The sequence below is a fragment of the Leguminivora glycinivorella genome, chromosome 25 (assembly GCF_023078275.1).
Source record: "Leguminivora glycinivorella isolate SPB_JAAS2020 chromosome 25, LegGlyc_1.1, whole genome shotgun sequence".
Taxonomy (NCBI): domain Eukaryota; kingdom Metazoa; phylum Arthropoda; class Insecta; order Lepidoptera; family Tortricidae; genus Leguminivora; species Leguminivora glycinivorella.
In genome coordinates this window covers 8883852-8910328 of record NC_062995.1, presented here as the reverse complement: position 1 = coordinate 8910328, position 26477 = coordinate 8883852, and the positions used below count along the sequence as shown (strand labels likewise).

Genomic DNA, 26477 nt, shown 5'->3' with positions numbered 1-26477 from the left:
CGCATTTTAATGTATGGGATGGTATGATCTTGTTATATTTAATTTATGGTATTATACTTTATGCGCATATTATAAATTAATTAGAAAAAAATAAGTAACATGTACACTTACGCTAAACTAAGCTAATGAATTAATTTTATTAATTCCGCAGTTCTCAAAAAGTTTGTACAAACATTAAGGAAAAGTTAAATTTGTTTTTTTATTCCTATTTTGTTACCAAGATTTTTTTGATGAATTGAGATTTTAGTAAGTTTTATTTCGTTATTAAGGTTCTCTATTATAGCTTATATCTCTATTATATATTATATTTTCTTAATTATAAGAATTATCCTGTCTATATCTTATGCAAGTCGACTTATATTACTAAAAGTTGGTAACAAAATAGGATTAATTAAAGTTTGCTGACGTGGCTATGTACACAATTTTTGAGAACTGCTGAATTACAGTATGTTTAAAGCATTCTATGATATATATAAGGTTTTTTTTCTTTTACTTAACTTTCTTTTATAAATATATTACCTACTTTTACATTTATATTATACATATAATAAAAGTAGAATAAAATATAAAGTTAACTATTAATTTAATCCAAAGTAATTAATTTCATTAATAATTTATTGCCAATATAAGGCACTTTTTAGGGTTCCGTAGTCAACTAGGAACCCTTATAGTTTCGCCATGTCTGTCTGTCCGTCCGTCCGTCCGCGGATAATCTCAGTAACCGTAAGCACTAGAAAGCTGAAATTTGGTACCAATATGTATATCAATCACGCCAACAAAGTGCAAAAATAAAAAATGGAAAAAAATGTTTTATTAGGGTACCCCCCCTACATATAAAGTGGGGGCTGATATTTTTTTTCATTCCAACCCCAACGTGTGATATATTGTTGGATAGGTATTTAAAAATGAATAAGGGTTTACTAAGATCGTTTTTTGATAATATTAATATTTTCGGAAATAAGGGATCATCCATAAATTACGTCACACGTTAAGGGGGAGGGAGGGGGTCGGCGAAGTGTGACAATGTGTGACATGGGGGTGGGAGGGGTCCTAAAGTTCGTGACGTCATATTTCAAAATCTATCATAATCTAAGGGTTAAAACACGAACTTTAAACTGTTACTTTATGAAAACCTCATAAGCATATATACAAAATTACAAATACAGGAAGTTCGTTAACCGGATGAAAAGCCGAAAGTAGGCGATAGTCTAGGCCATTTAGAACATTCTTTAGCTATAAATGTCTTGGACAAAATTTGATTCGTCGTTTTTTTTTTAAACTTTTCGGTGAAAACTCCAAAATTTCAGACTAAATCGATAAGCGTACTCTTGTTACTGTATTAAGTTGTTTTGGTTTTATTTTGTATTGTAAAATGTCTATCGTAATACCATAAAATAAATTTGAAATATGTGTCTAAAGAAAAACAAACTACAGTGATTTAAAAATTAAATAACATAAAAAAAATGATTGGAGTGATTACTTGGGTCGATAAATAAACTAAAATTTGTCTAAGCTACCATATAGCTAAAAAATGATCTAAATGGACTAGACTATCACCTATTTTCGGCTTCGCATCCTGTTATAAAAGATACCAATTGTTTTGCAGGGGTTTCAAAGCACGTAGGTTAAGTATATAAATTTGTCACACACACACACCAACAGGTGGAAAATATTAACTGCAAAACATTAAACAATTTAGCTTGATTCATTTTTTTTTACAGTTAAGAGTCAAAATCATTATTTAAACGTTTATTCTACTAGCCATACCCGTGGACATCAAGTTAAGATGACTATGAAATTACTTTGCACTCTTGTAGATAAAATGAAACTTTGTCATATGTTTTTTGAAGTATCAAGAGAGCCTTTACCTGTTGGTGTGGTAAAGAATAATTCAAGCACATAAATGGCAATAAAATTGATTTCTAACCGCTGTTTTTATTCAATAATTGCTACGTGTAAATATGTGACGTCACACTAGGGAGGGGGGAGTCTAACAAATGTGACCAGCTGTGACAAGGAGGGGGGGAGGGGTCAAAAATCATGATTTTTTAGTGTGACGTAATTTATGGATGATCCCTAATCGCTCCTAAAGGAAAAAAAAGTGCGTCCCCCCCCCCTCTAACTTTTGAACCATATGTTTAAAAAAATATGAAAAAAATCACAAAAGTAGAACTTTATAAAGACTTTCTAGGAAAATTGTTTTGAACTTGATAGGTTCAGTAGTTTTTGAGAAAAATACGGAAAACTACGGAACCCTACACTGAGCGTGGCCCGACACGCTCTTGGCCGGTTTTTTATAGTAGATAAGAGTTTTGTACTTTTTTTTACTTTTTACGTACCTTTACGTACTTCTATACGCATATTATATGTATATGAGTGAGAAAAGAGTTAAATATAAACTTACACTAAATCCAAATTAATTACCAATAAACTATGATTAATTGATTAAATATAATATGGTTACCAATCTATAATTTTACACAGATAATCTTTAAAATATAGCATCCTTTTTTACATGTCCGAATCGTTTGTGCATAGCGCTTCTTTAAAAAAATCACTGCTGAGAAGAATCGCCAAAGAACTCAATGAGAACTTATTACCTATTTAAATCTGTCTTATATGCTAGCCGGGTCCACACAGAGCGAGGTAATTTTCTCGCGCGGCAAACGTGCAATGTAGACGTGCCTGTCTAGGTTCACGGCCGAGGCAGGTATTTTTTAAGACACACACGGGTCGAATGCGATGAATTAACATTTTTAACTTTTATACAACGTTTCGGCCAGGTTGCACTAGCTGTGGTCGTGGAAGACTGACGTCCCAGCGAAATGCCAATGGAGATGTAAACATTGTAAACAACACCGAACTACCCGATATTCGTTTTTATAAATGTTCGGGGAAGACAAATAAACGGAGGCAGGTTGTTCGGCCGAGCAAAACGAGCGCTGCCTCGATCGAGGCACGCCTGCATAGCACGTTTGCAGTTACAAAAAATTTATTGAGAAACCCTAAATTATTACTAAGTTACTATATACTCGTAGTTACTATTATTTCAAAAAGAACCGGATGTTATCATTATCAATATCGAGTCACATATTATGAACTTATGGCAACACCGTCACATTTTTATATGGAATAATCTATCGACAATATTTTGACTGTTTTTTTTTATAATAGTAATTCCCAGTGATTACCACCAGGATATGCACGGCTTCGAACAAATCTTTGATCGTTTACCTCTTCAACCAATTCAATGTCATCGTCATCTGAGTCTATGACAATTACGTTTTCAGTCACTACAACATCATTAGTGAGAATATTAGGACTCTCTCTTTTGCTTTCAACATTCTCTGCAGTAGCATTTTCGCTTTCTAAATTCTCTAACGTATGACTTACAACATTTAAGTTATCTTTTACTGTTGCTTTCTGAGTTATTTTGGTTCCTATTTCTACTATATCATTTTCACCTTGTTTAGTATCTATATTCATATTTTGTGTTGTAGATTCGTTTTTTGACATGTTTTCTTTAATATTGTGATCTTGATGTGCTGAGGTTGAAGGTCTATTTTCCTCAGATATTTCTGTGTTTTCTTGCGTGTCCTCTTCAAAAATATTTTGTGATAATATTTCACCTTTTAGCAGTTCTCTTTTAACTATTAAATCCGCATCATTGGAATTTATATGTGTAGCATCGTCTGTTACAGTTTTGTTTACTGAATTGTCTTCGATAATATCTTGACTTTGACTATTCACTTGATTGGTATTCTGCGAAAAGCACTCGTGTTTTAACATCTCTTTTTTAATATTTAAGTCTTTATCAATAGCCGTAAATTGTTCCGCACCTATAGTGTCTAAATGTTCTTGGAAAACTTGTGTACATTCTTGTATTTCGTCAATTGTATTTTGTGAAGATACTTCATCTTTTAACAGCTCTCTTTTAATATTTAAATCTGCAGCATTACAGCTCCCTTGTGTTGCATTATCTGTTGAACTTTTGTTAGCGACATTTTCATCTTTCCCTCTGCTCTCCGAATTTCTTTCTGTAATATCTGATTGTTGTGTACTGTTGTGTTCGTTCGCATTTGTCCTTCTGATATTTAAATTTTCTTCTTCGATATCTATACTGTTATTGGTATTTTGTGACAATAATTCATCTTTCATGACCTCTCTATTAATATTTGAATCTGTATCGATCGTCATTTGTTGCACTGCATTTTCTAATGAACTTAACATCTCTGAATCTTCAACAATATTTTGGCTATGTTGTGACAATGTTTCATGCTTTAACACCATCTGTTTAGTATTTAAATCTTCGTTAGTAATATCTGAAGTAATATCCAATGCCACTGATGGTCCAGAACTCTCATGTTCACGTTCTACTTGGAAAATTATTTGATGTACTTTAAATTCGTATTGTTTTGTAGACTGGTGCAGTGACATATGCGTCACTAAATCTGAAGGTAAAAACCGTCGTATACTAGAACACTTCGTACATTGCACTCCATCGTTTGTTTTTGATTCACAGTCAACAAAGTGCAATTTAAATTGTTTCAAAGTAATGAAGCACAGGCCGCATATACATTTGTAAATGTCAACATATCGTTGCTTCTCTTTATTTTGCGTTACTTGCAATTTAGCTTCTATCAATTTTGAATTGAAGCGTTCATACTTTTTTCATTAAACACAATGGTTTTAAATGGTTGAGCTATTTCGTCGGTATGGTAGATTTTGTGGTGCTCTCGCATTTCTTTGGTCAAAAATGCACGCTGACATATATCGCACGGGAAATACTCTTGTATGCAATTTTGCTGCAAATGCTTCTCAATATCTGAAGGGGGCACAAAAATGTTACATTTAGCACACAAATACAAGGCTGATTGCCATGGTCCGTCCTTTTTAATAGTCATTTTAACACACTGTATTTTATAAACGCTTTGCACCTGCATTTTTTCCGCGTCACTCAATAATATTTGATCATTATCGAACACTGCTTGCCAATTCGAAAACAGCCAATGATATGAGAATTTAACCTTGGTATGTATCAAATATTTGTCATGTGAGATTTCATGTCTTTCAAAGCAAGATGAATCATATTGAATTTGACAAATATCACAGTAAGTAACTGGATCTTCAATTTGGTTATAATGATTTTGACTATGGCGTATTGTGTCGTCATAAGTGTCTGTTGCATAAGAGCATTCTGAGCATACGAAAATATATAATTTTCTTTGTCTTTCTATACTCCTTACATTACTAATTTGTATATTTTCTAAGCAATTGCTTATATCAGTTGAAACTAAAGATTGTTCGTCAATGTTAACTTCTGGTTGATTATTATGATTGTCAGTGTCTTTGCCAGCTTTTACTTTATCGGCACATGAAGCAGTTTGATCATCACGAGTATTGTACTCTTCAAGAAGACAGTCAATCATTTCTATCTCATGACGGTCATTGTCGTGGAGTCGCAAGTCACTTATGTCATTTTCATTATTAACTATGTTCATGTCAACTCTTTCGTTGCCACTTTTTTCGACGATAGCAGCAGTATGATTAGTTGTATCGTTTGTTTCTTTATTTGGGTCTTGGTCATTTTCGTGTATATTTTGCACTGAAATCTCATTATTTTCGTCAAACAGAGTCGATATGCGTTCTTTCCTCTTTTTAAGGGTGTTTTCAGACACTTTTATAAGTTCATCATCACTAGGTATTTCGACTGTTAAGGGTGACGTAATTTCACCATCTTCTTCATCGGTATCAGTTGAGTCATTTGGAAGCTTTGATAATCGTTGTTTCTTTTTATTAATTCTGCGAATTGATAAATTTGCTGTTTCATTGTTACGAACTGGTGGAACTTCTTCGTCAGTACTTAAATTACTGTCATCATTACTTTGCTCAATATCTGTTTCTCCATTATCGCTATTATCATCAATTTCATAGTCAGGATCTTGGCTTTCATGGGTACCTGTATCTTGACTATGACAATATTCATTTTCATCTGAACTATTTGAACTTTCTTCCGTACTGACTATCGAGTCACTAGAACACTCTTCACTTTCAGAGTTTTCGGTAACAGTTGCACGCGAATTTCTACGTGCAGTACGAAAACGCTTCGAGGAGCGCTTTTTTCTCCTTCTATCAGAGTAATCAGATGCGTTTGTAATTTCATCTTCACTAGTTATTTTTGTATGTTTTGTACGTCGTTTACTTTTACGTGATTCTTTTGCAGACTTTTCATCAAAACAATCTGAATTACTAACTGTACTCCAGTCACTATCGCTAGTGCTTTCATTTTTGCTACGTATGCACCTTTCTCTGCCATTACCACGTCTTGTATGAATTTTCTGTTCATTTTCGTGGTCTCTATTAGTGGACGATGACGAAGTATTCTTTTCTAACAATCTTTTGCTTTCTGCCTTTGATGTCGATGTGTTGCCTACTGATTCAACATTTTTAATTTTTTTGTATAGTGGCCTACCAACCATATCTGGATGTTGATTAAACCTATGTTTTCGTGCAGCGTAATCAGAATAGAACTTTTGATGGCACAACTCACATGCGTAAGTGATAGTTGAACGTTTGTCTCTACGGTGGGTATTATCTGCAGATGTGTCTTTACTTGCATGAAATTTCTTTGTTTTATTTCTATCCTTTTTCTCATCGTCCTCTTCGTCACTAAATTCACTTGTTTTATTTGAATTATCGCCGGAAGATAAACTTTCATCGCTGTAACTACTTTCTTCGTCTTCATTATAACTCATATCACTATCGGTACTTGGCTTCCTTTTCTTTGTAGATTGTGTGGTTTTTTGGTTGTTTATAGTCGTGGAGCTCATGGTTTCTGATTCACCACCAACACTTTCAGAGTTAGTGTTAGCATTATCAACATTCTTTGTAACTAATTCTTTCCTGTTGTCAATTTGTTCACTGTTAATTTTCATTTCAATTCTAATCTTTTTAATAATATGACGGTTTTTCAATTCAGGATGTAACTGAGTTCTGTGCCTGACTGCGGCATGATTAGTAGCGAGTGTTTCATTACAAACAGAGCAACGATATTTATATTTTAGTTCTGAACTGTTGATTTGTCCAGTCTTCCCATTGTTACGTGTTTCTTCATTTGTAACTTTACTCTGGTCTTTGTCATTTTTTTTAACCAGATTATTTCTATGTATATCAGATCTGCAACGAGCGATATGTCTGTTATAGCTCTTCTTATTTAAAAGGTAGTTGCAAAATGGGCATTGTTGTTTGATATAAGTTTCGGGTATTTGTGAAAGTCTTAGGTTGTATTTATTTTTCAAGTGGCGTAGAAACTTAGATGGATGTGTATAGGTGCTGGTACACATTGGACATATATATTTAATTGCTATAGTAGAGCCATTTATGAATTTATTCAAGCTGAAATGTTCGTTTGGCGCAAAATTTTGTAACGATTTATCTTTCTCTTGTACAATAGAATGGTTTTTTTCTTCCTCTGATGCATTTTTATTCGACTGTAGACTTTCCACCATTGGTTCTATAATACTTTCAATTTGTTTATGAACTTCATTACAGATTTGTGCCGCGGCACTGGTTGATTTATTGCAAACATTTTCAATACGTCCGTCATTTCCTTCTACTTCTACACTTGATACATTTTGACTAGTCGAGTCTATTGAAATTTCGTTGGCAACTGAATTAGTGTTGTCATCAGTCTTTGCGCTAGATTGATCACTTTTAGCTAATATTATATCGTTGCTTTGACTCTGGTGGTGTAAAAACGTTATTCGTGTATTTGTACTAGGAATATTCAAATCTGTTTCTGTGACTGCTTCGATTTGTGCATTTTCAGCTGTTTTATGACCATTATTTTCGGGACGTAAATCACGGTTACATTCTGCATCACTAGTATGCTTAACCTCTACAGGATTGACAATATTAGGACTGTCATCTTTTTGAGAATAACTAGTTTTATTGATTTCGTGACTACTGTCTATATTTGGAGTTACATTCCTTGTGTCTGGCCGTTCAACTGTTGTGTTGCTATTTCTTTGCAATGGCTGATTCCGCTCTTTGTTATTTTCAATAGTACTGTTATCACTTTGTTGACAAGTTGTTATATCTGAAGAATCATGGTTTGTCTTCAGATTTTCTTCACTTTGAGTATTTTTATTTTCTGTTGCAGTTTTCATACGTTTATTAATAATGAATTGTTCGTCAATTTCATTTGTCCGCTTGTTACTTATTTTTAGTTCATTTGCAAATGAAATATTATTCATACAACTTTTTGTAATTTTAGCGGGATCAGACGCGTTTATGGGAGGAGCCTCGTTGGTAATATTGTGTTCATTTAAAGCATTATGATTTTGTATTTCCCGATCTATCTGAGTTAAAGAAATATTTTCGGTATTTGTATCTTTGTCAGCAGCCGCACCGAAACTTCTGTCTTCTACTACAGACCTAGTGACTGAATCCTTAACGTTACTATCTTCAGATATCGTTTTGGAATTCCTGCTGGTTTCCTGTGTTAAAGTTTTATCACTTTGCTCTACTACTTGTTTTGCGCTATCGTTGTCTACGTCTTCTCTTTTGTTACCAATGTGACCTTTTTTATTAGCGATCTTAACCAGATAAGCAGTATGTATTTCTCTAACGCCGCGACAGAGACCGCATTGTTGAGAACTGTCGATGCTAAGTGCGTCTGCTCCAGATTTTGTATTATCAAGTAAACTTGACGAGTAATTAGACAAACAGCCACATTCAGGACAAGCATACTGCACATGGCTTTGAAATTTTCCATTTCTAGCGTTAATGACTAAAGTCTTGATAATATTTTTTAGTGTTTTTCCAGATTCTGGATACCTGTGATTGATGAGGTTTTCCAAAATGACTTTTAAAAAGAGGATTTGGAATTGCAACACTCGTTTATTTTCAGCACCAACACGGAGACTCTCATTTGCTGGTGTTTTATCTTTCTGATCTGTTCCTTGATCGCTGTGTGATTCAATTGTAGTTGATGCATTGGTTACTTTACGAGTTTCTTCTTCTTTGTCTTCTCTGTTGAGTGTTTTAATTGTTCTTTGTTCTTCATATAGTGTGTTTAATTCTTGGGTAACACATGCGTTATTCACTATTTGTTTGGAAGTTTCCAGTTCACTTTGTACTTGTACCGGACCTTGCACCTCGTTTGTTGTACTCACTATGTCTTTATTTAGTATTTTGAGACTTTCATTTGCATTTAATACTTCATTTGTTGTTTCTTGATCTTTAAAGGTTTCTAGTTCAATGTTTACTTTATTTGGTGTTTCGATGGTTTGGCTTGTGTCTTGATCTTTATGAATTTTACTTACGGTTGGATTATGAACTTGATTTGTTGACTTTTGCTTCACTTGAATTTCATTTGTAGTGATAACATCTTGGATTGTGCTGGTTTTGTGAATATCAGAATATTGCTGATTCTGTACTTTGCTTGCCGCATCGCTATCGTTTGCATGTACACGATCTTTACTCGTATTAAGTGTATCTTCTATTTTGTTTACATCTCGATTTTCTTGCATTTTGCTGCCTTGCTCTACACGTGGATTACAATTTTTTGCGTTCCTGGCGTCTTGCTTGCCAAGTTCCTTATTTGAAGTTTGTACATTTATATGTGCTTCATTTATTACATGCTCATCTTCTATTTTTCTAGAATCTTGTATCCCAGGCAATACATGTTCTTTTAGCTTACTCTCTTCGCGTACGCTGTTTACGATTGATTTATTTACAGTATTTTCATTACATCTTGCTGGGTTATTTGTAAGATTCATTATTTCTTCGTGCGACACATGCTCCCCATGGGACTCACTTATTTCCGCAATCTCTTGAGATTTTTTGTTGGTCACCTGTTCATGTTGTTTAATTAAGCATTCTGGCTCCACATTCATTTTAATTCGCTTGGAATCCATTTTTGTTTCGTTATTACTGAATCGCTTATTTGCTTTTACGTTTGACACGGTATTTTTTTCTGCGTCTTGTTGGAAAAGTTTACCTACGATAGTAGTATCAGAAGTATCAGTATTTGACATGTTGTTTGCCACGGTTACTACAGATGTTCGATTATCTTCACCTTGCGTAGCACATGTACCGGTATTAGTGCCTGAACTAGGACTATTGGTAATATTACGGATATTACTTTCTGATGGAGACAATCTACAAGATATTCTCAAACCATCTTTATCAATTTGTTTGTTATCATTATTCGACACATTTCCATGTTCTCTTTCTACGTTTTCTTTTCCATTGCTCGAATTATATTCTACATTGTCTTCAAAATTTGTCGTTGCTCTTCGTGCGTTAATCATAGAAGGTTTCAAGACTTTAAGTCTGGCAGGTTCATTTTCTTGCATTTTTTGAGTTTCAAAAACGATGGTAGTAGCTGTGCGAGCATTAAACGCCGAAGGCTTGAGCACTTTTAATTTTGTTACACGTGATGAAACCTCGCCATTTGTTTCTTGGTTTTGAGGATTTTCACTTCTTAGTGTTTCATCAATGTCTTCATCCGAATCAAGACATATGATATCATTATCAGATTTCGGTGTATTTTTGTTTAATGCTTGAGAATCTGGTGCGTACTTAGGCAGATTTTCGCGCAAGTTGTCACTTTGTTGAATATCAGAAGCATTATTTAGTGTTTTAGCACCAAAAGGTTTACCAATGCTTGAAAAATATCTTGTCAGAAGCCAGTTCTTACCAACAGAATTATTCTTTGGTACATCAAAGTGTTTGTTATTACTTACATTACTTGGTGTGGTATTTTCATTATTGCTTTGGTCTGGTTTCTTGCCTCTTTCTTGTAATTCGCTCAATCTACGCCTTTTGAGCTCGACTTTCTGTGGCTTACTGATAAAGTCCCTCAGTAGAACCGTACGGTCGGAGTCAGTATCATCTTCTTCCATTATTCTGAAACAAACACGGTACACGAAATGAGGACAAAGTTTACAAATTATGAATGACACTATAGCGTCTATAGCCTGGCAAATTATTGATGAATGTTATTTGATATTTGCCAGTCGATTTCCGGTGAAGGAAAACATCGTGAGGAATTCGGACTAATTCCAATAAAACCTCGCATTCGTAAAATTAGTGCCTATGCCAAATCTTGGGATTAGTTGTCAAAGCGGACCCCAGGCTCCCATGAGCCGCGGCGAATGCCGGAATAACGCAAGGATGATGACTATACCCTGGCAAAGAGTAGAAATTAATAGGGGCGCCACCGTCTAAGTAAAACACTTTGCACGAGGCAACTATTGACTCACTTTTGTATGAAAACGGTAAGTGTTACTAAAAATGTTACTATGATAATTAGAGATGGGCCGAATATTCGGTAAATATTCGGTATTCGGCGTATTCAGCAAGTTTTTCAATGTTCGTATTCGGCCGAATAATTCGGTTGCTTTGCCGAATATTTACCGAATAAACAAATTAAAAAAATAATGAAGATCTTACGTATTCCTTTGGATAATAAGCTCCTATTTTAGTAGCTTTCTAAGGAACTGCGTCAAAATACAAATACAAAGTTGAAAAAACCGTAGTTTAAGAGTTGAGAGTTGTTTTAACTAAGTTTTAGTTAAATTCACTAAATCGTAATAACATATGTAGTTCTAGTAACATATGTAACCATTATCAATCATTTAATAGTTTTTTATTAACATCCGCTTTCTAAATATGGCGTAACCGAATATTCGGCCGAATGTTCGGTTCGGTAAGAGCTGAACCGAATGTTCGGCCGAATATTCGTATTCGGCAAAGTCCATATTCGGCCCATCTCTAATGATAATCAATGCTGAATATGAATATTCGGCCGAACATTCGGTTCAGCTCTTACCGAACCGAACATTCGGCCGAATATTCGGTTACGCCATATTTAGAAAGCGGATGTTAATAAAAAACTATTAAATTATTGATAATGGTTACATATGTTACTAGAACTACATAATTATGTTATTACGATTTAGTGAATTTAACTAAAACTTAGTTAAAACAACTCTCAACTCTTAAACTACGGTTTTTTCAACTTTGTATTTGTATTTTGACGCATAGGCAATTATCTCTTTCTAGTAGTTCCTTAGAAAGCTACTAAAATAGGAGCTTATTATCCAAAGGAATACGTAAGATCTTCATTATTTTTTTTAATTTGTTTATTCGGTAAATATTCGGCAAAGCAACCGAATTATTCGGCCGAATACGAACATTGAAAAACTTGCCGAATATGCCGAATACCGAATATTTACCGAATATTCGGCCCATCTCTAATCCATACTATTCCATAATTTCCATATTTAATACTATAAATGGGAAAGTGTCTGTCTGTTAGTTTGTCCGTCCTTCACTACACAACAGAGCGACGAATTGACGTGACTTTTTAAATGGAGATAGTTGAAAGGATGGAGAGTGACTTAGGCTACTTTTTGTCTCTTTCTAACGCGAGCGAAGCCGCGGGCAAAAGCTAGTGATGATATAAAGTCAGTGAAAAGTGACAAAGAGTTTACTAGGAAATCATTCTCAATCGCAGAGGCTTACTATACTGTAGACGAGTTTGTTCCTGGGGCCCGTTTCTCGAAAGGTACAAGTCTTGTATTACAAGTGCGCGAACTGTCAAATCGTATGGGTTGTCATGGAAACACACTTGTAATACAAGGCTTGTACCTTTCGAGAAATGGGCCCCAGGGGTGAGAGTGAACAAATTGTATGCTCTAATAGGGTTAGGTTCTAAATTAAATTTTATTATGTTAAGTATGAATTTGTAATGATTGTAAATGTAACTGTTAAAAATGTGTAAGCTTTTACCTTGTAATTATTTTTAGCATTTAATTAATTGTGTTAGTTATTAATTATATTCGGTAAATATTCGGTATTCGGCATATTCGGCAAGTTTTCCAATGTTCGTATTCGGCCGAATAGTTCGGTTACATTGCCGAACATTTACCGAATAAACAACGTAAATAAAGAGTAAGTTGTTTCGTAATTCATTGGATAATGACTTCCTACATACTCGTATTTCAGCATTCTAAAGAACTACCAAAGGGATTTAAAGCTGCGTTAAAATATAAATACAATAATTTTGTAAAAAAGTAAAAATAACATAGCTTGAGAAACAAAAACCAAAATTTCCTTATGCACTAAATCGTAGGAACATTAAGAGTCTGAGTAAGATACATGTACCCATAACCAATCGTTGAAAAGTTTTTAAATAGATTTAATCGTGCATATTTTTAATCGTGGCTTAGAAGCCACGATTAAAAATATGGCGGAACCGAATATTCGGCCGAATGTTCGGTTCGGTAACAGCTGAACCGAATGTTCGGCCGAATATTCGTATTCGGCAAAGTCCGTATTCGGCCCATCTCTAAATTGTGTAAATATTGTTTATAACATTGATCTGTAAAATATTTTTACCAATAAATAAATAAATCAATCAATCAAATTTAAATAGATATCATACACGAAAGAAAAAACGACAAGGCCCACTGGTGGCCGAGCCGGGAATCGAACCCGGGTCTTCAGCTTACGCGGCTAACGTCTTCACCACTAGACCACTCGCCTGCATCAGTCAAATCAAAACGATTAGTTTGTGACTGAGAGCACAGTATAATAAAGAGTACTATCGTATCATACTATGCTGAGAGTCACAAGTATTACTTCTATGTTATTTCAAATCTATTTTTTAATAACATGTCAATGTCAAACAAGCATACGGTCTGTTTGATGGTAAGCAGTACACAGTAGCCTATAGACGCTCGCAAAATGTATTTTATTAAACACAAAAAGAATGTCCTCAGAAGGAAACAACCAATTTGATACTTAGGCCACCGTAGAACCTTGTCACAGTACATTTCAAAGTTACTTTTATGGCTACTCGTAAAGTATGGTTTCAATAACACAGTATTCTAGAGGCCTAGGATTCAAATTACACACAGAGCACACACGGAGGTAAAAACATAGAGGAATAAGTAAAAGAGTTGTAACTCCATACACCATAAATGCAAGTTATTTGTAGGGACATCTAGCGTCAATCAATATAGCGTCAAATAGCTTAAATTATCAGTACCACTACTCGACACTAGGTGCCAACAGTGTTGCGTCTGCCAAAAATGTAATATTAAAACAGTTTACAACTTATATTATAAGCAGAAGGCATTGAAAACAGAGTACTGATTAATACTATTGTAATATAAGCTAAAAATTTTTGAGCATTAGACTTTTTGTTTGTCTGACATATCTGGACAAGTGGCAGACATGGTAAAAAAGGCACAAGTCCGACGGACTTGTAACCTTTTTCACCGAGTCAATTTGTGTTCTGTTTCTGCTCTTAGTCACTGGACCCCTGTCTATTATGCTAACAATTGCTAATGGCTTATATTACAGTACAGTCTCAATAATATGGCAATGTCGCTGACACAAAGGTGTTGGATTAGTGGAAATTAGAACCATTCTCCATATATGTCAGTGTGTTTAGTAAATCATTCCAGTTTGCTACTTACCATAAACACGAGATTTGCCTGTATATTTGTATGAATAAACTGACAAAGTGGCTTTATAGCAATAGACAAAGTGAGACGTTTTACTAAATACACTCACATATTTTCATATTTTTATGTATGATGTATAAAAAATACTTACGCGCTTAAGCGCTGGTGGCCTAGCGGTAAGAGCGTGCGACTTTCGATCCGGAGGTCGCGGGTTCGAACCCCGGCTCGTACCAATGAGTTTTTCGGAACATATGTGCGAAATGTCATTTGATATTTGCCAGTCGCTTTTCGGTGAAGGAAAACATCGTGAGGAAACCGGACTAATTCCAATAAGGCCTAGATACCCTTCGGGTTGGAAGGTCAGATGGCAGTCGCTTTCGTAAAACTAGTGCCTACGCCAAATCTTGGAATTTGTTGTCAGAGCGGACCCCAGGCTCCCATGAGCCGTGGCAAATGCCGGGATAACGCAAGGAGGATGATGATGATGATGTATAAAAAATACTGTACTAAAATAATGAGTTTAAAGAAAATTCAACAATTATATGAATTATGGATTATATGAATTGTGGGATGTGGGTCAAATTGTGGCGTAGGCGAGAGGCTGGCAACCTGTCACTGCAATGTCACAGTTTCGTTTTTTGTCAACCCCTTATTTGCCAAGAGTGGCACTGAAACTTGAGTAGTTTCATGTGCTCTGCCTACCCCTTCAAGGGATACAGGCGTGATTGTATGTATGTGTGTATATGAATTTTAGCCACTTTTAAAGTGAAGGCACACTGATAATTTCTACATAGGCGGCCAACTTAGACATGAAATTCACTTGCATCTCCGTTTTAATGCCGGATTACTGGACATTTCAGACCATCAAATTATCAAGACTTTACTGTATTATCAACTAGCGACCCGCCCCGGCTTCACACGGGTACTATACCTACTGGACATTTCAGACCATCAAATTATCAAGACTTTACTGTATTATCAACTAGCGACCCGCCCCGGCTTCACACGGGTACTATACCTACATGTCAACTGCAACTGCAGTGGAGACCCGCTTCACGGGAATCAGCATGCATATATGGCTGGGAAGTCAACGGAGACGGCCCTTCACAACCTAGCTGTGAGGGTAGAAAGGGCACTAGAATCGAAACAGTACGCTCTAGGCTGCTTCTTCGACGTGGAGGGGGCCTTTGACAGGGCTACCTTCCAAGCCGTTGAAGAGAGTCTGGAGAGAGAAGGCATCCGACCGACATTAGCGCAGTGGATAGGCAGTATGCTTAGGTGCAAGTCTATAACGGCGGAGTTGGGAGGAATAACAAAGACGATTAGTCCCAGGAGGGGGTTCCCGCAGGGAGGCTGCTTGTCACCCTTGATGTGGTGTCTACTTCTGGACTCTATGGTAAGAGAACTCAACAGGGGAGGCTTGTACATGCAGGCCTACTCTGATGACGGAGTACTACTGGTGAGAGGTATGGTCCTCAGTGTCATGAGGAACATAATGGTAAGAGGTCTCAGACAGGTACTGGGATGGTGCAGAGGGAGAGGACTGGATCTCAATCCGTCGAAAACTAAGCTGGTGTTATTCACTAATAAGAGGAAAAAGAGCTGGAACCCATAAAAATAGAGGGCGTAGAACTAGAAATGGTAGACGAGTTCAAATATCTGGGCATTACTCTTGACAGTTCACTCAGATACAAGACTCATATCAGAGAGCAGACGGCTAAGGCCATAAGAACGCTGTACCAATGTAAAAGGGCAGTAGGGAAGAACTGGGGACTAAAGCCGAGTATGATCCACTGGATTTACAAAGCCATTATCACACCCAGGGTGCTATATGGGGCGGTGATCTGGTGGCACAGGACCCATATTTATTATTATTTATTATTATTTGCTAATGCACAGGCAGCTTAAAGCTGATACGTGCACGTCAATGTCCTGATGCACTTGTGTTTTGTCCATTCAATAAATATTTGTCGAGTCTGTTTTTAAAAGAGTTCACTGTAGGTGCACTGATTACGGTTTCGGGCAAACTGTTCCACACTCTCACTACGCGGTTAGATAAGAAGTGACGTCTAGGGTTGCTACTACTCTGTGTCCGTGTCAACTTCAGGGAATGTCCTCTCAATCTGTCACACACACTCCGAGTGAAAATGTCACTTAATGAAGGTACATTATAGTGTCCTGTGAGTATTTTGTACGTTTCTATTAAGTCGCCGCGTTGTCTTCGTTGCTCCAAGGTTGTCAGACCCAATTCTTTTAACCTGTCTTCATAAGGTTGGTTGCGAAGAGATGGTACCAGTTTTGTTGCCCTTCTTTGGATTTTTTCAATCAGACTAATATCTTTTCGAAAATATGGATTCCAAATTTGGAACGCATATTCCAGCAATGGTCTTACGTACGTCTTGTAGATTCTAATAAAGAGCTTCTTGTCCATATAGCGAAAGGCTTTTCTAATCATGTATAACATAGAGTTGGCCTTTTTGGTAAGCTGTAATATGTGTTCTTCCCATTTTAAGTTATTAGTTATAATGACACCAAGATCTCGCTGAGAAGTAACTCTCTCCAAACTTTTAGAGTCAATACAATATGTATGCTCAGGGTTGTTTTTACCTATGTGGAGTACAGTGCACTTTTCCGCATTGAGAGTTATTAGCCAATCTTTAGTCCATTGTACAATACGGTCTAAGTCCTGCTGTATGATGTTGTGGCTGATAAGCGGGTTTCCCATGATCTTTGTATCATCAGCAAACAAAAACAAATCTGACTCTACAACTTGTCTGAGATCTGTCAAGAAAATCCCAAACAGCATTGGTCCAAGCACTGAACCTTGCGGAACCCCACTGTGGACGTCATGCGGGTCCGAGAGGTGCTCTCCAACTCGTACCCGAAACTTCCTGCCCGTCAAAAAGTCTTTTATCCAGTTGAGCAATATTGCAATATATAGCAATATTGGAGAATATCGGAAGAATCTGACAAAAGTACAAAGACTAGCCTGCCTCATGATGACGGGGGCTATGAGAACCACCCCGACACATGCTATGGAGGTGCTGTTAGGCTTAAAGCCCCTCTGGATTGAGGCAGAGAAGAGAGCCATGGAACAGTGGTACAGAATAAAAGCATGCAAGGAATGGAGAGGAAGTTGCGTGGACAAGAGACACGCACTGATACAAAGAGAGGCACTATCGAAGCTAGAAATGCTGATGGTCAATAATGACCTCATAAAGAGGGAGGAGATTTTCGATAAGAAGTATAGGGTACATATAGGAGAAAGAGACAACTGGAAGGTAGAGGTCGTGCACCCAACGACTATATGCTTCACAGATGGCTCTAGGAGAAGCTCTACAAAGCTAGCAGGGGCGGGAATAGTAATCCCGAAACTAGGAGAAAAGGTGTCGATACCACTAGGGAGATACACTAGCGTGTTCCAAGCAGAGGTATGTGCCATAGCGCGCTGTGCACGTATATTAAAAGAAAGCGATAAACAAGATGGAGCCGTGGTCATATACACCGACAGTCAAGCGGCACTAAAGGCTCTGAAGAGAATATCGGTGACCTCGTCCCTGGTGAGAGAATGCAGGGAAGAGCTCAACTCGATAGGCAAGCATAGAAGTGTAACGGTTGCGTGGGTACCGGGACACCAGGGAGTCACAGGTAATGAGAAAGCGGACGAGCTGGCAAGGGCGGGGGCGGAGACGGAATTCCTGGGTCCGGAACCGGCTCTGCCTATGTCAGCTGACGTCACGAAAGGAGTCATTGAGAGGATAAAAGAGATGGAAGCACAAAGAGCCTGGGAAAGAGAGACCAGTTGCAGACAAACGAAGATGATGATAGAAGGTAGAGACCAAAGGAGAGCTAGGTATCTTCTGAAACTAGGTAAGAACAGTCTAAGAATGTTGACCGGTATCATAACGGGACACAACACTCTTAACAGACATATGAAGATAATAGGTATCAGTAGTGACGAATCCTGTCCACACTGTGGTAAGGAGGAGACTAGTTTGCACCTACTAGCAGAATGTATCATGTATGCGGCACCGCGACATGAAACATTCGGTAGAGACAATTTGGGAGAAGATGAACTCAAGGATGTCAAACTTAAAGATGTCCTTCTGTTCTGCAGGAAAACAAGAAGATTTGAGGAGAGAAGTGTGGGAGAGCAGCCGGGACAGTAACCTGCAGCTCCAACTCCAGGGAATTGGGCTGAATGAACGCACCAGCGATCGACAGCCCGCCTGTATCTGGCCAGGCGTCCCTACACTACATCTACATCTACATCTACATACCTACATGTAAACCTTCCTCTATAATCACTCTATCTATTAAAAAAAACCGCATCAAAATCCGTTGCGTAGTTTTAAAGATTTAAGCATACATAGGGACATAGGGACAGAGAAAGCGACTTTGTTTTATACTATGTAGTGATTTTAATAATTGCCAGGGTGTTGAGATAATGGTTATCAATGTGTCAATCACAGTTTCTATACTTTTTTAACTGTACCTATGTTATGTTTGTTTATAAATGTAAATGATAAGAATAGCTCGGAAAGGGTGAGTTATTTCCCTCATTATGGCGTCAGACATATTCAATTACAAGGAAAATGTCATATTATAAAATAGCCTGTCTAACCCCTGATGATGAAGCAATAAGAAATAAATTAATTCAAAAATCTAATTTTATAAATTCTTACTGTAAGAAAAACTTTAAAAAAATCATAATCAAGTCAATATAATCATCATATAATGTTCATAGTAATATACCATGCAAAATTTGACTTTTTCTCTATTAAATTTATAATTTCACATGACTGCCCAATTATACCTTAACCCTTTAACGGGCAAGACTCAAAAAAATCGTGAGTTCAAACCTCATCGCCATCCTGTAGTACTAAAAATTCTGTACAAGAAAAAATACAAAAAGATAGTCATACAGGGTGGTCTTTTTTGAGACCGTGCCCTATAAAGGGTTAAAAATAAGTGTTTTATAATATCCAAAATATACTTCAACAAGTTTAATGTTATCTTGTACCTACTAACATACTTGTACGTTTCCCGCGTTATTGCTCCGCCATTTTTAATAGGTCTGTCTTTCTTATCATTCTTTTTAATACCTAAAATTTGTGACAACTGGTTAAAATGAGTTATTGACATGATCTCATGTCTTCTATGAGTGTTTTAATATATATACTGTTTAAAGTAATATAATCATTGCCAAAATATCACCTGTACGTTTTTGATCCTATGTTTAAAATGTCCTTGTGCAAATACTTTCGCAATGCTACGGCAATAAAGTAAATTTCGCATAAGATCGCGATAGTTTAAATATATATTACGAGTAAGAACATCCTTTTCTTAATTACTATTTTATTATTACAAAAACATAAAGTACAAACCTTTAAGACAGCCTTTGGTAGCACTCTGAATAACACTTCACTTTTGACATAGTTATTTTCACGAACTTTATGGGAATCGGAACTTTGTTGTAGAATTGATATTTATATTCATAAAATACGTAAATAACTAATTAGATGAGCCGTAACGACGTCCAAGCTCTATACACTTCTTATTTTAATTAGCTTTGTCTATCACTACTATAATTAAAATACCTTGGCTTTCCTATCCTCACCCATCTTATGGAGATTAGAAATATAAGGAGCGAAAGCTTTAAGTATCAGAAGTGCACATATAAAAGAAAAGATAGGTGGCGCTGCAATAGCAGGTAAATAAGGGTTTGACAATCTCTTAGCCTTCTCGGTAGTGACCCCGCCTACGGAGCAAGAGGTCCCGGGTTCAAATCCTGATGAGATCTTTTTTATTTTTTCTACTAATATTTTTCTTGAATTCTTTTATTTTTTTAATGTCCAAAAATATTTTGTTTTGTTACAACTTTTCGAAATTTCATTCGTAAGACTTACATTAACATTACCTAAGTATCCTAAGATGGGGCAAACAATGTAAAAGGGCTTAAATTAACATTTGTTTGAATAAAACAATAAATAAACACAAATAAAATACACAAAAAGAAAATTAATGTATAAAAAAAAAGCAAAGAGATCGCTGTCAGAATCGAACCCGAGAACATCTGCGTACGAAGCCAGCGCACTACCACGGGACTACGTCTTGACTTGCTCAGTCTGACGAAATCAGCTAGAGAAAAGAACGTCTAATGTCATGTCACATCGCTGATCATTGAGCGAGACATGCGCTCCAAGCGGAGAGATTTGTAACTGCAATTACAAGGCCTCAGCTGGTCATTTTTGCGATTGTTGTACTTCGACAGATGTTCCTCCTTTATACTTCTATTCTCCCTGACCCATCTGTTCTGTCTTCTGTCAGTGTCAATGTCAACTTTTTTTAGGGTTGCTAGAGTCTGAAATATTTCATTTCACCCATAAAATTGGGTAAACTTGAGATAACATAGTAAACAAAAAACGTTTTTTTTTTAATATTGGGCAGGTTAGCTTAAAGTACAGTTAATAAACGCTGTCAAACAAGTCTGTCAGTAAATAATAACAAAGAAAACTATAGGTATCCTTTTCTCTAGCACCCTAAAAAAAAGGATGCATATAGTTTTCTTTGTTCTTATTTACTGACAGACTTGTTTGACAGAGTATAGTTGTCTAGATTTTTGAATAATATAAAATAATGGATGTTTACTAAACTCGATAAAATAATAGATCGGGTAGTAAGTGGGGAATTTACTTACTTTGTGTGTGGTAACCCAAGGTCTTCTAGTTTTTCTGGTTTGTCTATGGACGAATCACGGGGAAATCCCACGAAGCAAGGATAGGATAGGTTAAGCTTCCACTACAATACATGACTTGCAATGCAAATAGCAGTGATACATTGCTATGCAATTTGGTTGGACGAACTTAACCCTTAAATGCATAGTGATGTATATATGCATCATGCAATTTTGACTCTATTGACAGCACGTCAAAATTCAAATTTGAATAAATCTTTCCCAAGGTCATGCTTTTTAGGGTTCCGTAGTCAACTAGGAACCCTTAAGCTAGGAACATACTACGCGGACGTCCGTCGTCGCGCGACCGCGGACTGGGATCTGGACAATGAATATACACTCAAGCTAGGAACATACTACGCGGACGTCCGTCGTAAATCGACCGCGACCGCGACCGATCAGTGTGCACGGAACAAAACATCCAGCGAGCCAGATTTCGATCGGACGTCCATGCGCTCAAGGCCACGTCCACGTCCGTCGACCGATAGTTTGCACGGTTATGTGTAATTTCATTGTCCAGATTCCCGTCCGCGGTCGATTCACGACGGACGTCCGCGTAGTGTGTTCCTTTCCTAGCTTCAAACGTGCAAACTATTGATCGACGGACGTGGACGTGGCCTTGAGCGCATGGACGTCCGATCGAAATCTGGCTCTCTGCATGTTTTGGTCAGCCAAAGCCACGTCCCGAAGACCGTGCACACTGATCGGCCGCGGTCGCGGTCGCTCGACGGCGGACGTCCGCGTAGTATGTTCCTAGCTTAAACGTTTGCCCATAAATTTTTCAGCCACCGTTTATAGTGCCAAGATTTGCTTGACCATCTATTTATAAATAATATGAGGTATAAACTATATGGGGCTAAGAGCGTATTCACATTATCCGATCCGATATCTAATGGTATGAAGAGTGTCTTGCAAAGAGTAGTATAATATATGGTGATAGTGCCTTTAATGTATAGGATGTCGGTCCTACATCCGATATCGGATCGGATATTGCGATTGCGAATAGTATTGAATATTAAAAAAAAACATATTTACATTAGGAAAGTTTATTACAAAAGCTTTTACAAAATGACATATCCAATGTAGAGAGAACAGCCTCCTATGTACACTCAGATAAGAACCCTAGTGTTTGGAGATAAGGGACAGATTCGCTTGGTTATCAACTACGCACGAATAAGTACTATATTTTTCACAATGAAATGAGAAGGCAAACTGACATTTTTAGATGGCGCCACTAACCGCGTGTCATCATGTCGCTATCAAAAATATGACACAGCACATATTGTGAGTGTGCACGGGAAAACGTCCCACTTTGTCGATTGCTATAAAGCCGCTTTGTCAGTTTATTCATATAAAGATACAAGAATCTCGCCTTTACGGTATCCGAAAAAGTAGGAAGTTTTACTAAACACACTCACAGATGGTGATTTTCCGCGCTAGTGCGCAAAGTAGGATTACATGTCTTGTCGAAACTACAATGAACCATAACTATGTACTGAAAAACGTCCTACGATACACGTGCGAAGAAGGAATTAGCTACTCGTGTCAATTTAAAACACGTCCAGCACGGGTAGCATGGTCGCGCGATAGACGATAAAATATCAGGCCGTCCCTATAGCACTTACAAATAGTGCGATAGGGACGGCCTGCTATTTTATCACTTATCGCGCGACCATAATTGCCTGCCTGTAGGGCAATCATGGTCGCGCGATAAATGATAAAACATCGGGCCGTCCCTATCGCACTTACAAATAGTGCGATAGGGACGACCTGCTGGCTTATCATTTATCGCGCGACCATAATTGCCTGCCTGCGGTTTTAAATTTATCGCCACTCGTTCCGAACTCCTTTTCAAAAAAATTTTTCTTGTCAGTGTGCCTCCTCATTATAATAAAACATAAAATATAAATAATAGTATATATTTATGCCTGTTTTAACTAATGGCTCGGTATTAAAAACACCATTTTAGACATTTTTCTACAAAATGACCAAACTACAGACGGCAACATCGATGGACACAACCGATTTTGATACTCGCTTTTATTTCTAATTTATATTAGCAACACTATTTATCTGGTTTACATACATACATACATACAATCACGCCTGTATCCCATAAAGGGGTAAGCAGAGCACATGAAACTACTAAAGCTTCAGTGCCACTCTTGGCAAATAAGGGGTTGAAAGAAAACGAAACTGTAACATTGCAGTGACAGGTTGCCAGCCTCTCGCCTACGCCACAATTTAAACCATATCCCACAGTCGCCTTCTCCGACACCCAGCACGGGAAGAAAGGGGGTGGTGAAATTCTTAACCCGTCACCACACAGGCTCTTATCTGGTTTACCGGTCAAAATGATTACAATACCGGTACTGAAATAAGTTACTTGTTTTATAAGTTCTTGTTTAGAATGTGGAATCTTGAGCGTTGCGAGGGTGGACAAATAAATTTTGCCACCGAGTGAAACACCATTTTTCACCACACCAATACGATTTGAGCATAAAGTTATTTTTTTTATGAAATAACTTAGCACTCTTGTGCATAAAATGCAACTATTAACAATTTAACCCCCGACGCAAACACGACAAGGTGTTATAAGTTTGACGTGTCTGTCTGTCGGTCTGTCTGTTTGTGTGTGTGTGTCTGTCTGTGGCATCGTAGCTCCTGAACGGATGAACCGACTTAGATTTCGTTTTTTTTTAAGCTGTATTAGTCGGGAGTGTTCTTAGCCATGTTTCATGAAAATCTGTCCACTATGTCGCGGTCGAAGGGTTTTAATTCTGTGGTTAGGTTATTAAAGTACCAAGAGGGCCTATACCAGTAAGCGTGATGAAAATAATATTTCTATAATATTAGCATTCAAGGGAAGAAAATACAACCAGATAAATAGGTGTTGCTTATATATGGTCGGATCTAAAGTTCATCATTAGAAAAAGTCAATGTAAAAACTCGTTATTTTACTACAAAAATATAGTTTCTTTGGTCACAAGATTACTAATATTGACTGATAACGTTATGTTTAGTCAATTAAAAGGTGTTAGAAAACAGTTCACGGTACCTATTGTCCAGCTTGACAAGTGAGTAGAAATTAGACTTTATTGACCGGGAATACCGGGATATAGACCGTGACCGTGATAACCTTTTTGATTTTTGTAAAGTACCCGATATTTCGACGCAGTTGCATATATGCATCATGAATATCATGATCACGGAAAACTGATAAAGGCGGGTGGATGTCAAAGTTTCGTAGACAGCGGGATCTACTAGTAGATATAAGGGCTGATTTGTAGTATAAATGTTCAGCTCTGAGCAGTATTATACGCCACATTTTCTCCATTATACCTCTTTTGGCTTTTTAATGGTCCACATGTGCTATCTTAAAAAGTCAGCGTTTTAAAAGGTCACAAGTGGCTTCTTATACCGCTTTTGGCGTAGTGTGATCTACTACGCAGCTCTTATTACGTTCTAGGCTGTCAAAAATGCTAATAGCTGAATAAGGTAGTTGCAAATATACCATTACAGCACTATTGGTGAATTAGTGGTACTGTTCTCCACCGTAATGCAGCTCTTAAACTGCTTAAGCTGTTTAAATTTCACTGAATGCTACTATGCAGCCGAAGGTTCCTCTGAACATATCCCGGTCAATACAAGTAAATAACCGTGAATCATTGAAAACTCTTACCCCTTATTCATAAACGTACACTAAAGTTATAATGCCGATAAACTTCGTTTGTCCCTTTCCGACGTATTACTGTGATAGAAAGGGACAAACGAACTTTATCGGCTTGATAACTTTAGTGTGTACGTTTATGAATAAGGGGATTTAAGAAATTAGAAAGTGGCAACATCGTCGTATCACCCCTTTCTTACGAATGTAAGAGAGCGCGCACACGGGCAACTTTTGGCGGCGACTTTTTTGTCGCTCACATCATCAGTCTATGGGCTAGTATGAAAGTGCGCACACGAAGCGACGCAACTTTTCATACAATACGTATGTCGACGAGCAACTTTGTTGCCCGTGGGCGCGCGCCCTAAGAAAACGAGACGACACGACAATGTTGCCACTTTTTAATTCTTAATTTTTTTCCAGGCTGTACCGAGAACCTATTTGTTTGATCTAGGCACACAACACTTAGATATTTTGCCATTTAGGACACAGATTCACACAGTGCGTGTAAACTACAACACTGCTTACAATTCAAGAAAACATTTAATTTATCATAGTATCTTCAAATTTAAAGGTTTCTACAGACATTGCAACCATAGAGGAATAAGTAAGGGAAGAGTTGTAACTGTATACATCAGTAAATACGAGTTATTTGTAGTGACATCTAGCGTCAATCACGCTTCAATCACGCGTCAAATAGCGTAAATTATGTACCACTACTTGATACTAGGTGTCTCGTCTGCCAAAAATTTAATATTAGAACAGTTTACAACTTATATTACAAGCAGAAGGAATTGAAAACAGAATACTGATTAATACTACTTATTGTAGTACTTATTAGCTAAAAATTGGTGAGCATAAAGCTAGGAACATACTACGCGGACGTCCGTCGTAAATCGACCGCGGACGGGAATCTGGACAATGGAAATACACATAACCGTGCAAACTATCGGTCGACGGACATGGACGTGGCCTTGAGCGCATGCACGTCCGATCGAAATCTGGCTCGCTGGATGTTTTGTTCCGTGCACACTGATCGGTCGCGGTCGCTTTACGACGGACGTCCGCGTAGTATGTTCCTAGCTTGAGACTCTTCGTTCGTCGCGACATCGATTGACAAGTAGCAGTACTGATAGTTTACGCTATTTGACGCGTGATTGACGCTAGATGTCACTACAAAAAACTCGCATTTACTGATGTATGGAGTTACAACTCTTCCCTTACTTATTCGTCTATGATTGCAACATAAGTGTGAGGCCTGAGTGGCGGCGTGAAGCGTCGACTCAGGACACTTGTATGAGCTTCATTATTTGACATGCACGTCACTTCGCACGCCCCGCCCCGCTGCCATATGAGCGTGCACTCAAGCTTTACACAAAAGGCATCCGTTGCTCCTTCAATAGGCTACTTGCCTCCTAGTCAAATCAGCTTCTTTTTAAGAACTGTATCTTTTGAACGACTTGCTAATATGGATTTATATGAAATCGAATTGACTGACGTCACGGTCAACTTAGTTTATATATTTCTACCTGACTTATTAAATAGAAATTAGATTTAAAAATAACTTCTGTCCATGGTTTTCTTATACTTA

General features: G+C 37.3%; 2 protein-coding genes across 2 annotated transcripts; one reads left to right on the top strand and one right to left on the bottom strand.

Moving 5' to 3' along the window:
- Nucleotides 1-8092: 8092 nt before the first annotated feature.
- LOC125239529 (ras guanine nucleotide exchange factor P-like) lies at nucleotides 8093-20009 on the bottom strand. Its single transcript, XM_048147143.1, has 3 exons — nucleotides 19871-20009; nucleotides 9327-10914; nucleotides 8093-8098 (listed from the first exon to the last, which is right to left on the bottom strand). The coding sequence occupies exons 2-3, from the start codon at nucleotides 10908-10910 to the stop codon at nucleotides 8093-8095; spliced, it is 1590 nt and encodes a 529-aa protein (XP_048003100.1). The 5' UTR covers nucleotides 10911-10914; nucleotides 19871-20009.
- Nucleotides 16084-18676, top strand: LOC125239400. Its single transcript, XM_048146970.1, has 2 exons — nucleotides 16084-16348; nucleotides 17431-18676. Exons 1-2 carry the CDS (start codon nucleotides 16122-16124, stop codon nucleotides 18650-18652), a joined length of 1449 nt encoding a protein of 482 aa, XP_048002927.1. The 5' UTR covers nucleotides 16084-16121; the 3' UTR covers nucleotides 18653-18676.
- Nucleotides 20010-26477: the final 6468 nt, after the last annotated feature.

Coding starts and splice junctions, on each gene's coding strand:
- LOC125239400 (XM_048146970.1), top strand. CDS start 16,122: ATGGTAGACGAGTTCAAATATCTGGGCATTACTCTTGACAGTTCACTC. Junction 16,349..17,430: donor TGGTGGCACAGGACCCATAT/TTATTATTATTT, acceptor ATATAGCAATAT/TGGAGAATATCGGAAGAATC.
- LOC125239529 (XM_048147143.1), bottom strand. CDS start 10,910: ATGGAAGAAGATGATACTGACTCCGACCGTACGGTTCTACTGAGGGAC.